Source organism: Saccoglossus kowalevskii, chromosome 4, assembly GCF_978046115.1.
Source record: "Saccoglossus kowalevskii chromosome 4, keSacKowa6.1, whole genome shotgun sequence".
Taxonomy (NCBI): Eukaryota; Metazoa; Hemichordata; class Enteropneusta; family Harrimaniidae; genus Saccoglossus; species Saccoglossus kowalevskii.
In genome coordinates this window covers 14,110,293-14,125,318 of record NC_140644.1, presented here as the reverse complement: position 1 = coordinate 14,125,318, position 15,026 = coordinate 14,110,293, and the positions used below count along the sequence as shown (strand labels likewise).

General features: G+C 34.2%; 1 protein-coding gene across 1 annotated transcript; it reads right to left on the bottom strand.

Moving 5' to 3' along the window:
* Positions 1 to 1,461: 1,461 nt before the first annotated feature.
* Positions 1,462 to 15,024, bottom strand: LOC100374024 (HHIP-like protein 2). Its single transcript, XM_085498255.1, has 7 exons — positions 14,155 to 15,024; positions 11,850 to 11,995; positions 9,437 to 9,615; positions 6,152 to 6,307; positions 5,224 to 5,377; positions 4,269 to 4,414; positions 1,462 to 3,355 (listed from the first exon to the last, which is right to left on the bottom strand). The coding sequence occupies exons 1-7, from the start codon at positions 15,022 to 15,024 to the stop codon at positions 3,126 to 3,128; spliced, it is 1,881 nt and encodes a 626-aa protein (XP_085354381.1). The 3' UTR covers positions 1,462 to 3,125.
* Positions 15,025 to 15,026: the final 2 nt, after the last annotated feature.

The window sequence follows — 15,026 nt, the reverse complement described above, 5'->3', positions numbered from 1 at the left end:
CCTGATGCATATTCAGGTACGAGTTTATAAACCCTGTTGCATATTCAGGTGTGGGTTTATAAACCCTGATGCATATTCAGGTATGAGTTTATAAACCCTGATGCATATTCAGATGTGGGTTTATAAACCCTGATGCATATTCAGGTGTGGGTTTATAAACCCTAATGCATATTCAGGTGTAAGTTTCTAAACCCTGATGCATATTCAGGTTGAGTTTCTAAACCCTGATGCATATTCAGGTACGAGTTTCTAAACCCTGATGCATATTCAGGTACGAGTTTATAAACCCAGATGCATATTCAGGTATGAGTTTATAAACCCTGATGCATATTCAGGTACGAGTTTCTAAACCCTGATGCATATTCAGGTACGAGTTTATAAACCCAGATGCATATTCAGGTGTGGGTTTATAAACCCTGATGCATATTCAGGTGTAAGTTTATAAACCCTGATGCATATTCAGGTATGAGTTTATAAACCCTGTTGCATATTCAGGTGTGGGTTTATAAACCCTGATGCATATTCAGGTGTGAGTTTATAAACCCTGATGCATATTCAGGTACGAGTTTCTAAACCCTGATGCATATTCAGGTACGAGTTTATAAACCCAGATGCATATTCAGGTATGAGTTTATAAGCCCAGATGCATATTCAGGTATGAGTTTATAAACCCTGATGCATATTCAGGTATGAGTTTATAAACCCTGATGCATATTCAGGTGCGAGTTTCTAAACCCTGATGCATATTCAGGTATGAGTTTCTGAATCCAGATGCATATTCAGGTATGAGTTTCTAAACCCAGATGCATATTCAGGTGCGAGTTTCTAAACCCTGATGCATATTCAGGTATGAGTTTATAAACCCAGATGCATATTCAGGTATGAGTTATAAATCCTGATGCATATTCAGGTACGAGTTTCTAAACCCAGATGCATATTCAGGTATGAGTTTATAAACCCAGATGCATATTCAGGTATGAGTTTATAAACCCTGATGCATATTCAGGTGTAGGTTTCTAAACCCTGATGCATATTCAGGTGCGAGTTTCTAAACCCTGATGCATATTCAGGTATGAGTTTATAAACCCAGATGCATATTCAGGTATGAGTTTATAAACCCTGATGCATATTCAGGTACGAGTTTCTGAACCCAGATGCATATTCAGGTATGAGTTTATAAACCCAGATGCATATTCAGGTATGAGTTTATAAACCCTGATGCATATTCAGGTGTAGGTTTATAAACCCTGATGCATATTCAGGTGCGAGTTTCTAAACCCTGATGCATATTCAGGTGTGGGTTTATAAACCCTGATGCATATTCAGGTGCGAGTTTCTAAACCCTGATGCATATTCAGGTGTGGGTTTATAAACCCTGATGCATATTCAGGTACGAGTTTCTAAACCCTGATGCATATTCAGGTATGAGTTTATAAACCCTGATGCATATTCAGGTAAGAGTTTATCACGTGTGAAAAGAATGGTTTTTATTTTTTTTTACCTCTGGCAGTTACACTAGCAATACAATTCTTGTGGCAGTTTATATAAACAATTTCATTAAGTAAATATGAAATTCATTTCCATGATGTATAAATTATTATAAAAATTAATTATGCAAAATACAGATATGCCAATTTATAACATAACAAATATAATTCCTTCATTATAAACATGATGTAATATGACTTTAACAATAAAATGTTAATCTCTTTAATAATGTTTAAGATATGGGTATGTGCTGCAAATGTGTTTTTTATATATAATTTTACTCCGAACAATTGTTTTGACCATGTGGGATTGAGGCTGAACCATGCAATGAATTTAATATGAAAGTAGTTACGGAAGCAGCCATCTTTGATCTGTGCCAAATGTAGACTTCCTCACTGTCCCAGGGTGTTTTCTGCAACCCGTGTGCAGGACATGTATGTTTGAAGATTCATGACAGCTGCCTCAATTATTTTCAAGCTTATTTTGGCAATTGCTTGCAGTGTGAATGAGTTTTATTAAAGTAACTTTGCATACCAATTAGATCATTTGCATATTAGGCAGTTGTTTCAAAAAAAGGCATACCCCTAACCGAAATTCATTAGACAAAATGTATACTTTTTGTGTGCAAAAAGTATACAAATTCTGAATAAATTTGTGCATTTTATGTATAATTTTTGTATACAAGAAGTACCCTATATTTGGAACAGATTTGTATACAAAAAGTATGCAAATACTATAATAATGAGTTTTATTAAAGTAACTTTGCATACCAATTAAATCATTTGCATATTAGGCAGTTGTTTAAAAAAACAAACATACACCTTGTCCAATCTTTCTTTCACAAGACCAGAACCCCACATGTATTTTTTGACATTCCATAGGGTGCCATTGTGTTGATCTCAACTCATTTAGAGATTTTTAATAAACTCATTTGCATAATTATTTACAGATTAATTCTATATTTGGTCAAATATGAGACTGAAGTGTAAAGCAAACAAAAGTCCTTTTCTTGGTGTGCAGTAATTTATGGTTTGGCAGAGTTAACAATAAACTGGGAAACTAAATGCTGAAAATAAAGACATGTACTGTATTTGCACCATTAGAAGTACATCTTTAATAATACAAGATCATTAAATGTTGATTTGATCAGAAACCTTTGTCATTTACACAACTGATGGAGCAAAAAATGGCATTACAGTTAAATACAAAATATAAACAAAAACTGTTGATACAAATATATAATACTAAAATAGGTTACTACATATTTTTAGAACATTGTGAAAAATATATTTATAGACTGATCCATGTGACGTGATTATTAAATAATGACATACATTAATGTGCACACATGCAATCTGAACTGCACTGCAAAATATGTAACTGCTTTGCTTCACACAAGACAAACGTCACGAGTTAGGGAAAGAGTTAATATTTCAGTTGCAGTGAGTTGTGATATTCATGCTGTAGTTTTTCTGAATTATTAAGTCATGATTTTGGCCAAATTATACCTGTTCGCCTAAAATCATTTTATTAATCAAGGCATTACTGAATTAGTATATTAAAATATATATTTTTTATAGTTCTGTTGACGCTCACAATAAATACTATATTGTTGTACAGGTATATCTCACAAACTCTCAAAAACTTGAGAAGAATTGAGAGAAAACAGAAACGGCCATTAAGGCATACGTCATGGTGCATTTGCTGGCTGCCGACAACACCGGGAATTCTTCCTCTCCAATAGTGATGGAATCTATCTGGCTACATGTTGATGGATCCGTACGGCGAGCCGGATCAACAATCTGGTAGATAGTACCAGTGGGATCAGTATTACTCACACTCGTGGTTGTCATCATGTATACCTCTCCTGTAATTTAAATAAAGGTCAGAGGTCAGAGGTCAGAGAATCATTAGTGTAAGAAAATTTACATAATCACCGACAATACAATGAATTTTATTTCAATTTGACATGGATATCAATTTTGATCACTGAAGTTAAAGTGAAAAAGTTGTCCAATCAATCAGCTTTTGCAGCACCACTCTGCCCACTGCATCTACCGTATTTATCCGGGTAAGCGCCCAGGGTCCTGAACATGGAAAATTGCCAAAAAATAGGGGTGGGCGTTTGCCAGGATATCCCCAGCAAAAAAACTAAAATTCACGAAAATTGACAACACGCATATCGAACTGCGGCAGGGAATAGAACGGCAAATGAAAACATGCAACAGAAATAAATGAACAATATGCAACACTAGAAGTAAAACAAAACTAATGTATTGCTTATAATGTGACAAATAAACCAGAAATAATAAAAATCGTCAGTGAGGAATCATTTGAATTAGGATTTCCCCACCGACAAACTCGCCCAAACAGGCCATGACATATTTCAAAAAGAGAACTACCGTTTCTGCTTTGATATATATTTTTATAGACTTGCTGACTGTTATGATTCTGAAAGCGAAATACCTATATTGCTGTCACAGCTATTTCGCATTCACCCTTTATTTTACGCAATTAACAATTATACTTCAAGAATAGTTTTATAAGCATCACGACTACAAGAAAGTCTAACTGTTAATACAACCACAGTTAACGGATATAAAATAGTTTTTGTTATTTTTTTGTGTAGAAAAAGACCCCCTGGGCTAGTGGATATGACCTCAACTTCTTTATTGTGTCAAGAGTGGGGGGTGGGCGTTTGCTTGGGAATGGGTTCTTACCCAGATAAGTACGGTACATCTATGATGATTTGTTTCTTAATAATCTACTTTTTAACATACCTTGTTCATCTTCCCCAAATGCCAGAATAAAATGATGTTTATCCCATGGGCCTTGGTAACCATAGTTACAGACATCCTTGTTACCAAAACTGAGATCATGGTTTATCCATTGGCCACTTGAGTTCTGTGTTAAATACCACAGTTTACTGAAAAATAAAACAAATTTCAATGAAATAGTAGCTTTTATAATACCAGTAAGTCAACACATTTTCTTAAAGTTGCTGTATTAAAATCAATTTTAGATCATCAAATATATTATTTATAATTTGTACATAAACCTGATATTGTGATTGTTAATTATTTAAATCATCTGTCTGAGTTTGTTAGAGTGTATCGCATCTGTCTTGATCCCATCATAAAATCCACCATACATGGCTATATTGGGTGGGAAGGGGCTACATGGTTTCTCGGAAACCAAACAAATGAAGGACTGCAAATAGTCTGTCCTGACTATATATTATATTACTGCTGTAGAATGGAGAAAACCCAGAATTCTTGTAATCTGTCATATTGAGATCAAAACATTTTTTTTAATATCCCTTGGTGTGACAGGCATTATTGTCATATTACAGAATTTTCAAAGTTAAGAGTTTTACTCAGTTATTCATAGATTGGTTGTTTTAGAGCATGCAACTAACATGTGGGAAATTCCTGTTTTGCAAAGACTTAATATGTTATGTTGCCATTTTTTTCAACCCAAATTAAAACCCAGTTGGTAGAATCTATCACCATATGAATAAAAGTTTGGTCGATTTGTGTAAACAATTTTTAGCAGCATGTTGAAAAAAAAGATGTATAATAATAAGGTTGTTACGAGGATACCTCAAAGTATGCACTCAGGCAGTACACTGTTGCATTGACCTCTACTGCGAGTCAGTCGATACTCCCAGTGTACTGTCTTCGTGCATACTTTTGAGGTATCTTCATAATAACCTCATATTATTATTATACCTACCCTAAAATGTAATCAGCATATATATAAAAGCCTTTCAGATTTGGTGACTGGCATCCTCTGTAAACAAAGCCACCAACAACGGCATTAACATTACCAGTCTCAGGTGTGTGTTCATAGAAATGAATTGGCAGCTGGTCATCATTATGCATATCATCTGTAGAATTGAAAGACATAAGTTTAGCAATGTGTATTGTGTATAGGCACAGACAAATGAGACATGTCTGCTTTTATTATTAATAAATTATTACAGAAAATTACAAAATCGATTCACATACACAATTGTTTGCAAATGTGCTTAGTACACAGTTGAAAGATTTCCCAGACTCAAAATTCAGAAAGATTTGTCTTGCAAATTTATAGGGTAAATTAGTATCCCTCCAGTGTTAACCACAGCAATAAGTTACAAGTGAAAATAATTTAAAGCAATCTACAGTATTATTTTCTTTCCCAACACAATAACAAGTTAATATACTGGTAATACAAAACCACTACTTATTTTAATATTCAATATTCACTGAAAACTGCACACTGAGTTGACTCACGTAATTTATTGTCACTCATGATTACAAATATAAACCATAAGAGAGAAAAATATTTTCCATGCATTTCATTGTTGATAAATTCCAAGTGAAAATAAAATATTTTACAGTATGTTTTTTCATAGATGCCTTTTGTATACTTTATAGTTGAAATCTTCGGATGTGCATCATAGATCAAAAACAGTAGTTATGGCTTTCAAAAGTTATACACGTCTGAACTTGTTGCTCAGTGGCTAACACCCCCATCATGCAACACAGATTAGGAATAGCCTAGGACATGCCCAAACATCATTTTACGGTCAAATGAATTCTATTGTTTTCAGTGTCATAAAGTATAATAATACTTCATACTTCCAAGGCTACAAATAATACAATTTTAATCAACTTACCAAGATTATCACACATTTCTTTCTCTTCATCATTCAATCGACAAAGATGTCCTTCCCGGTGATACCATCCATAGTAACTACCTTTATGAATTACATTAATTTCCTCTGCTATGTTATCACCAACATCACCACAGAATATTGTACCTCCATCGTTGCCTAGCAATCAAAATTACAGTACGATGTTAAATTTTCATAAAGATTCAACTTAGACAATGAATAATGAGCAGTTGTAATATAATTGAGTAATGAAAACTAAATAATAGCATGGGTAAATCTGTGTTTACTACATGTGAGGAGGAGAGACCCTATACATATATACCAGTGAATGTTGTTAGTTGTGTACCGCTGGTTACAGACTGTTTTCTCGCTATCGTCACATTTGTAAAAGCCCAAATACTTCTCAATATACTCTATATAGTGAGTTCTAACATAGACCTTCTAAGGTCTACTCTATGGTTCTAACAACAATACAAAGGCTGAATGCCACTTTAAACCTGATGGTCTGTTTTTCAGTTTTTCAAGCGTATGAGCATATAGTAAACATAAAAGCAACTAAACAGCTATATTTTCAAAATATACTTCCTACTGGATTTACCAGTAAATGTATTATACACAGGTACATAGATATGCAATCATTCAAATAGGACTATAATATATATTTTTTTCTGTAAGCCATTGTGTGATTTTGAGGATTCAAGGGTACCCCGGTATATATTGGTAGAAAATTGAAAAAATATTGAAAATTTTCCCCAATTATGAGCTCTACACCAAATAGTTGGATCAGGAAGATACAAAATGGTAAAATACAGCTTAATTTAAGGTATAGATGCAGGTTCGTGGGCACTTGAGAGTGAATTTTCTTTTTTTTTGCTTATTATTATCCAAACAGTCTTGGCTATAGACTGTAAAATTTCACAGCATTGTGAATAGTGGAACATACTCAAAAGACGATTTTAAAATATAGAAAACTGGTACAAACATTCTCTCTTTTGAATGTATAGTTAATCCCTGTCAGTATTTCACACTTCGAATGTCATTGTCCGAGAATGCAAAGCTTTAAAAATAAGCCCAGACGTCCTTTTGTTTGTAGAGACGTTGTCAAAATAGTGTGAAAATGTCAAGACAAACTGACAAAAACTGTGGGACCTAATTAATTTTCAATCTCTCTGACTGACCAACCAGAAAACACGAACGGAGATAATGGTCGTTTTATGAAAGTGACGTTAAATCGTCCACAAAAATGGCTATTGCATCACAACGACATGCCAAAATCCATCATACACCGATGCTTGCTGATGTTCAATCGTCAGATAAAAAAATAAAATAAAAATATTTAGAATACTAGGGAAACGAACGTAAAATCGTCCACGGAGTCAAAACCTTGCGTGAAGACTGTCATGGCGTTGTGTTATCTTTTCCACTTAGGGAGGGGCACAATGGATTACGTAAAGCCAATGAGATATTCATGCAGTTATATAAACATAGCGATCCCCATTGGGTGGGTTGAGTCTATATTTACGTTTCCTCAAACCTTTAAAAAATAATCTGTATGACGCAGTTTTTCACGATCTCAGGTGAAATGGACCGTGCGAAGTTAGAGGGCCAGGTTGAAATGGGCCGTAATATTTTGCTACACAACGGCTATTCACAGTTTTTGTACTTAATCCCTCAAACGCCGGAGAGAAAAAGTCAAATGGAAGACAACTATTGTAAATCTAAACAGGTTTCATTCAACTACGAGCAGACGAGGCAGGTCGATAAAAATTAAAACGAACCCTGACCGCTGGAAATACCTTGTTGCCGATGTTTCTGTAATTTTCGGGGTATTTTTTATTTTTTAATTAACCCAGCATTTTACGTTTGTGTATTTTGCCACTGAAAAGTTATCGATGACAGCACAGCAATGGTCTGAATGGTGTTTATCCACTACTACATCGCAATGCTATCAGCACGGTGATCGTTACAGCGAAACGACAAATGTATAATTAGTCAGTTTTATAATGCCTTCGGAGAAAAAAAATGTGTGAAATAAAAAATATTTAACAGTACTCCACTGAAAGCTGCCAGGCTAGAAGTTGTCGACATGTTGCAAGATAAGGGTGAAAAAGTTTACTTATCATTTACAACTGTATGTTTTTTGTATTCTGCTTGCATTCTGGAAATGTCTAGATCTTGTCTTTTTTTTGTAGTTTGCAAGACTAGTTGTTGGTTGATTACTTGAGGTAAGTTAAACAGGGTCGCGGACAGGAAGTTACACATCGCCGCACCGTAACTGAGGCCAGCAACTCATTTGCATATAACATCAACAGTGACTTGTCAATCAAAGAGCAACGTAAACAAACTTTCAGGACTTTTAATCACATATGCGTGTCTCGATTCCCTATATTTTAAAATCTATTTTAGGGTACGTTCCAGCATTGACAATGTTCCGAAATTTCAACACTATCTAGCCAAGACTGTCTGGGTAAGAAAAGCCAAAAAAAAAAAAAACTCACTCCGAGTGCCCACAAACTTACCATCTATAAAAAAATCAAGTAGAGTGAAAGGCAATCTCTTAAGTCAGCTATAGAGTCAAATTTTGCACTAATGAGCATGTTACTGCACATATATGCAATGCATTATGGGAAACAAATTCAAATTTTGCACTAATGAGCATGTTACTGCACATATATGCAATGCATTATGGGAAACAAATTCAAATTTTGCACTAATGAGCATGTTACTGCACATATATGCAATGCATTATGGGAAACAAATTCAAATTCTGCACTAATGAGCATGTTACTGCACATATATGCAATGCATTATGGGAGACAAATTCAAATTCTGCACTAATGAGCATGTTACTGCACATATATGCAATGCATTATGGGAAACAAATTAAAATTTTGCAATACTGAGCATGTTACTGCACATATATGCAATGTACCGGTTTACGATGAAGAAATATTATCACCCTGGAAACCCACTAAATTATATGTAAAGTTTGTTAAATATTTCCACAATATTTGGATTCACGTCAGTAATATATGACGTTTTCATCCCATGATACTCAGCAAAATTTTGACATATGAAGAAATAATCTCACCATGAAAACCAGTGTAAAAATTACAATTTTGACCATTTTTCGTGACACTTTGAACTTTTGTATCTTAAAAAAATGCTGGTAACCCAATAGTTTTTTGTTTATTTTCATTATTTTGATGGAACAACCCCATAGTAATGAAAATATGGTGATCATGACATAATTTGATTTCAGCTCCAACCTCCTGAAAAGATACTTACCATCTGGTAGTGAACCAGGATCCACTGAACATCTCCACGGATTGTGAAATCCATATGCATATATCTCAGGCCTAGCACCAACTACGTTTACAAATGGATTATCAATGGGTATTTGATAAGGTTCATCATCATCTTCAGTATCAACATCAATTCTTAGTATACTGCCAAGTAGATTGGATCTGAGAAGTGCACACAAAATATAACTTATTATAGCATAATGTACTGTGACTTATTCTTGGAAGATTTCCCCGCCAAACTTTTGTTGCAAAAATTTGTATTTATTTAAATATTATTTTGTTAATTTTGGTCCAAATGGACATTTTATATTGAATACAATTTTTGAAGAAAAAAGATTATTTTGTGGTAGTAACAAAAACAGACATTCTCATTCACAGGGTGGATGTGACAAGCTAGTGAAAAAATTTAATTTAAAAGCAAATGGACATTTTTTCTGATTGAAAGGTTCCATCAAATAAAACAAAGTGTAAATAAAAGGAAATGAAACCAGAAACCATGAAAACAGATTTGACTTTTTGATTACCCACAAGCATTTAAACCCTACTTTGGTGGTCAATTTGGATTGGAAAATGAGTCAGAACTGGTTTTTCTTCTGAATATCAAACACAAAGAATAACTTAGCAAAGTTTCAAAAGATTTCTTTGTTAAAATTGTTTTAGCCATGTTTAGCCATGACTTTTCATATTTCAATGCCATGAGGATACTTATATATGGATGTTAATACAAAAGCAATATCACCATGGCAACATGATCTCACTCAAAAGTTACAGCTGAACAAAATACTTTAACCACAAAATCACTGTTTAATTAACTTTTGTTTGTTTTCGACAGAATGTACAGTGCTCTTGTTTAGAGCATAGTAACCATATTAGATCAGGACACCATCTGCTTATATAAAGCCTTTTTTGTTATAAACAAACAAAATATTTGCCTCAAAGAGGTTTACCTCATTGCTTAGAAAGTAATTAATTGTTTTCTTGCACAAAATTTAAAATTATGTGTTCTTAAACTTAACCTCTGCCTAAATATCGAACATTTGTTAAACGGGTAAAAACCAGATGAAAATTTATTCTGTTGTCTTTTGAATATGCACCTTAGATATAGTAAAATGATTTTGCCTTATTTATTTAATAAAACTTTATCAAATCAACAAACCTTTCCCTTCATTTTTATAAATACTGTGAAATACTTTATTTTCGCTGGAATTAATTTTCGCTGAAAAGGCTTTTTGGGCGTTTTGTATGGAATTTATTTTCACTGATTTTTGATGAGTTTAATGTGAAATATAGGAAAAAAAGTATATTCGCTGGATTTTATTTTCACGAAATCACCCCTTCAGCGAAAATAGCGAAAATAAATTCCAAGCGAAAATAAAGTATTCTACAGTACATGTATTTATAAATTTCACTATTCAAACTAAAACTAGAGACTATGCATGATGGAATAATATTAAAACATTTTCAAATGACATCATTGTGCATTATGCTCATTGATTGGCTGGATTGATTGAACTGCCATTGACATTTGTAAAAACTAGGTGAATTTGTTAAGTTGATAGCAACATTTTAACACATTGTAAAGATACAATGAGATGTTTATGTGAATACCATTCAAAAGCATTATTATACTGTCAATTAACTTATCAAGCAATCCCATAAACTTTTCACCATTAGTTTCTGCTTTTCATCACAAATTCATAAAATTGTCCCGTATATAGTCTGGACTTTCCTTTGGAAGATTTGGACAAAAATAGCCAATTTTTTAAAAATAAAAACTGAAAATTTTGTCTGTTGGCTCCAAAATTAGGGTTAATTTCCAGAAATATTGAAGCATATAAGAAAAAAGTGCAGATTGATATGGGCGAGAAAGTCTGGTGGTGAAAAGGTTAACTTACACACACAAAAAATGTCTGCTGGGATTTATTTGATTTCCATCACAATGTAAAGAGAGGAAATGGTTTGTGAATACTAGTATGACACAAAAATTTCCAAATGAGATAAAAGGCATCCTGCTTGAACACGTCTAACATTTTCTAACACATCTGTACAGGTTTTTAGCTAAATTCTAATTATGTTTACTCCCAGATGGATAATAATAGGAAACTATATGATATATAAATAGAGCAGACCATAATGCAAAATACTTTATTTTAGCTAAAATTGATTTTTGCTGAAAATACTAGTATTTTGTATAGAGTTTATTTTCACTGATTTTAGATGGGCTGAACATAAAATACAGGAACATATTTATGGGATTTTTTTCACTGAATCAGCTTTTGAATAGCAAAAATAAATCATTTTACAGTACAAGAGAACAGTTTTCTCGGTTTTTGATACTGTATCATTTATATTTATAAATATTTAACAATTTACATAAAATGTATATAGTAACTTACTTATCAGCAGCCATTTCATCATCAGCACCACCGTATCCCACAGTGATATAAAGATATCCATCTTTACCAAATACAAGTTGACCACCATTCTCTGTAGCTCCAGGTTGATTTATTTCCAAAATGACCATTTCACTAGACAAATCAGCCTATAATTGAACAAACAATACCCATTAAATATGCTTTACATATGGACCATTAATGTCGTTGAGCTACCCTACTTTGTTGTAACCATGAATCAACTCTCATCCCTAGCAACCATCAAATGTGCACATTGTACTTCCCATATCTGATGTAGTCAGACAATGTGTTGTACAGTCAGTAGACTGATAGCAAGTAGTATGACAACGATGTTTTGACAGCTGAACATCAATTTTTAATGAGAATGTCTCCAAAAGAATTATCCCAGTTTACTCTGTGGGATAAAATACAATCAACAGGTTAAAGGGTGGTGGTCATCGCACCGTGCATGTGCAGCATTCATAATAATCAAATGCGTTTTTCTAATGAAATCCAAAGTACAGGTTTTGACCTGCGTACGAATTGCACTAATTACTGCTGGTGATTCCTTTGATGCCTAAAAAATTACCTTATCAAAGCTTGGTGATGTCTCAGTTTGTACACATTGGTCTGTGCCACAGTCACCATCTTTGTTTATATGAGACTCATATCTCGTGCATGCGTGGCGTGACAACCACTACCCTTTAAACTAATGTGACAATTTTTCTGGCAGGAATTATCTATTATATATAAAGTTATATTACTTGTGTGTTTTTCCCTCAATCATAACCAAATGACACTTACATAAATGACATCAAATTTATATAAAACATTTCAAATTAATGGTTTTTCGAAAAAAAATGGTTAATTCATTGTGATTGCATACTGGTGTTTGATTGTCATTACAAATAGATTAAATGTTTATGTTTATTTTATATGAAAACAATCGCACCTTCTTGGAAACAATTGTATGAATGTTGGTGTGATTTCGAGACAACAAACATCAAGAAAAGCATGTGCGAAAAAATACACTGGTCTGAAAAGATGTAATTTATTTATTTATGAGAGAAGTGTTTTTATAATATGAAGTAAAATTTGTGATTTGGAAAGAACCAATAATTTATAATGTGAGACTGGTTGAGTTGTTAACTTCCAGACCTTGCAGTCCAGCACCAATAATTTATAATGTGAGACTGGTTGAGTTGTTAACTTCCAGACCTTGCAGTCCAGCACAAGCTTGTCCAGAAGTACAACTCCTTCCCAAATATTTCTGAACTAATTTTCAACATTGTTGCTAATTTAGGGACGACGTCAAAAGATCGATGTCGGATAAAAAACTTAATTCCTTTAGTTTTTTTCCAAACCCCCCTACCCCCCACTGAAACTTAATTGATAAATATTGGTCTTGGCGTCAGACTACATTCACCATTAAATACAAATTGATAATCGGACAGTAGTATTGCATAGCAGTTGGTTGTCGGGTGGGTGTAAAAAGAGTTTACAAATGCACCTCATTTGACGCACAGATTTACACTCGAACCAAAACATTTTTCTGTTTTTTTCCCCCATTTTCGGTTATTTCTGTCCATGATTGGATAGAACTACAAGTACTCCAAGATTTTTTTGACTTCATTAAAAAATAAAATCGTTTTTGTAGGATGGAAACTTTTTGAGGTCAAAACCCCCCACCCCCAAACTAAAGGAAATAAGTTTTTTATCCGACATCGATCTTTTGACGTCGTTCCTTAACTAACCAAACATCTCAAACTGAACCAAGCACAACATTTTTTTTGTGGTCCCAATGTATGATTTGGTGATTGAATCATCAATGAATGGAAGATGCAATGAAAGACATGTTTGAAAGGAATCCTGAGCTTGGTTTGCCATGTGAATCTTGTTTTATATAGCTGCGCTCTATGGGATTTGAGAAGTTTGGTAAACTCTTGATGGACCTCCTGATAAAATAACCCTTTCCTCAAAAAGAGTTCAATACAAACGCGTATTGTCAATTTGTTGCAAGTAACATATGAGACATGGTATTGATACAAATACGCTGTTAGAGGTAAGATTACCGGTATAATGTTTTGCTCCCGAGATTTTTTTTTTAATTTTCCTTTCGAAATTACTGCACAGTACATTCTCCCGACTAATGAACGGATCTCATGGCCATGTTTTAATTCATATGGACATAATTCATTTTCTCCACGTACTTTAATACTTATACATGTATAATTATCCAGGAAAATGGTCAAGTAACTTGTAGTAGTAAGAACTATCAATATATTACAGGAAGTTTGTTTGGAATTACCTTGTTTGTATTCGTTGCGTGCACTGTAAATCTTGATACTACGCTACGATGGTCGAATTCACCTGATGCAACTCTGCTATAGTAAACGTAAAAATAACCATTTGTTGAGAATTTGGGATGAAAGGCTAGACTAAGCAGTCCTCGTTCGTCCCCAGGTGTATCAGTCGTGAACACCTTCTCTTGAAGATCAATAAACGGTTCGTCACGCAGTTCGCCGCCCTTTTCCATGATTCGTATAACACCGATGTGTTCAACTATGAACAAACGATCGCTTTTATCCCCTGCATGAACTAATGCTAGGGGGTTACGCAGACCGCCGGCCAGTTCTTTCAGACAAACGCCGTCCAGTTCGCCTGTAGGTTTTTCCGACTCGATGATAGGGTAACAACTACCGTCACTGTCGTCTGCTCGTTCATCACCGATTGTGTTTGCTCCGACTTCAAAGTGTCTGGCAATTTCGGGACAAGCGTTGGTGATATCAGTAACAAGTTCATCGCATAACTTGGGGTGCTCTGCAAATTTGATCTCTCCATTAACGACTTCGTTGAAAAACATACCAAAACTGTACGGAGAGCATTGCAGGCAGGTTAAATTCTTTAAATAGTCGTAACAATACGGAAGTAAATTCGAGTCCACACTTTCGAGTTTCGTCCACTCAGATTCAACGTATATTCGGACTGCTTCGTCTTGTTCGTGTGTACAGCAGCCGAAGTCTGCATAGGCTTCACAAAATTGTATTTCGCCTGCAGGTGAGAAAGGTGCTTCTGAATCACGGCACTTCGGTTGAATAATTTCAGAAGTAAGGATCCCGAACTGGCAGGCGAAAACAATAAATAACGATAAATAACCCGTGAAACACTGGAATTGCATTT

Excerpts from the sequence above, each read along its gene's own strand:
- LOC100374024 (XM_085498255.1), bottom strand. The coding sequence starts at position 15,024 with ATGCAATTCCAGTGTTTCACGGGTTATTTATCGTTATTTATTGTTTTC. Across the intron at positions 6,308-9,436 it reads TCCTGGTTCACTACCAGATG|GCAACGATGGAGGTACAATA; the intron begins GTAAGTATCTTT and ends TTTGATTGCTAG. Across the intron at positions 5,378-6,151 it reads AGAAATGTGTGATAATCTTG|ATGATATGCATAATGATGAC; the intron begins GTAAGTTGATTA and ends TCAATTCTACAG.